We start from the raw sequence: 1,016 nt of genomic DNA, 5'->3' as shown, positions 1-1,016 counted from the left end.
ATAGAACCTGGTAAGCGTGGAATTGTCGGCGTTGTCGAAGGTATAGTAGTTATGGGTTTCGTTGACAACATATTTGGGTATAAAGAATGATTGCTCTCGCATGGGAGTGGGTTCCCCGCCTGATGGAACACCATCCCAAGGACCATTTCTGTACAGGATTTCTTGGCCTCTACGTAGAAGATACTGAGGAATCCCGTTACGCTCTTGTTGGTATGTGTAGATTCCCGTGGATGGATCTTAGAGGTTGTTCCAGGAGTTCAGCTTCCAATTTTGACCAGTTTTGAAGTCCCAACCCAGCTTCATACCTGCTATGAGCGAATCACTGGGATGGTCGAAACTCTGCCATGTATATTTTCCATTACTTCCATCCTTAACCACGAGGTTTCCTGTGTTTAAGAGTTGCAAAGTTGGGTCTTTTGCTGATGAATTCGAGGACCATATGGGGTCCTCTGTTTTGTTGCTGAGAATTAATATGTTTCCGCTTTCTGTGATTTTGAGGACACTTGAGGAGTCTGTGAGAGGGGTGTCTCTGTTAGCAACCCAGACGGATGTGAGTTCTGCAATATTGTTGAACCATATTCCCCCGTAGCGGTCCTTGGAATTCGGTGGACTGAAAAAGCCTAATTTGAATTTCTCCCCGGTCGAGACCAGAGTTTGGCCGGTGTCTTGGAGTGTTTGGTTTGGTTTTATGGTGTCGTCAGCTGTTAAGGAATTGTGGAAGCAGATAATAAGAGAGGAGAAGAATAGTATTACAACTGCCTTCATTGATTACGTACAGTTTTATGAAAGCAAATCAGTGTACAATGAGAGGCAAGGCTTTTCTATGCTGCCTTTCTCTATTTTTTTTCCGCTTATCTTTTTATGTTGAAACTTCTCTCCTTGCAGGAAGTTTTATCAGGAAGAGTAAGCTTGACTGATCTATTTGCTTTGTCAAAGTTATTTTGTCAACGATAATATATATTTTTACTTTCCCTATCAATGACACTTTAAAAAAGAGAAAAACAGTGACATAAAGT

At 41.8% G+C, this 1,016-nt stretch overlaps 1 protein-coding gene across 1 annotated transcript; it reads right to left on the bottom strand.

Moving 5' to 3' along the window:
- Nucleotides 1-237: 237 nt before the first annotated feature.
- Nucleotides 238-765, bottom strand: LOC112092554 (G-type lectin S-receptor-like serine/threonine-protein kinase At4g27290). The gene has a single exon (XM_024169006.1). It carries the CDS (start codon nt 763-765, stop codon nt 238-240), a length of 528 nt encoding a protein of 175 aa, XP_024024774.1.
- Between the last annotated feature and the right edge of the window lie 251 nt (nt 766-1,016).

The sequence above is a fragment of the Morus notabilis genome, unplaced genomic scaffold (assembly GCF_000414095.1).
Source record: "Morus notabilis unplaced genomic scaffold, ASM41409v2 Scaffold2165, whole genome shotgun sequence".
Taxonomy (NCBI): Eukaryota; Viridiplantae; Streptophyta; class Magnoliopsida; order Rosales; family Moraceae; genus Morus; species Morus notabilis.
Note: the sequence above shows the minus strand (reverse complement) of the source record. Positions and strands in the feature narration are given on the sequence as shown.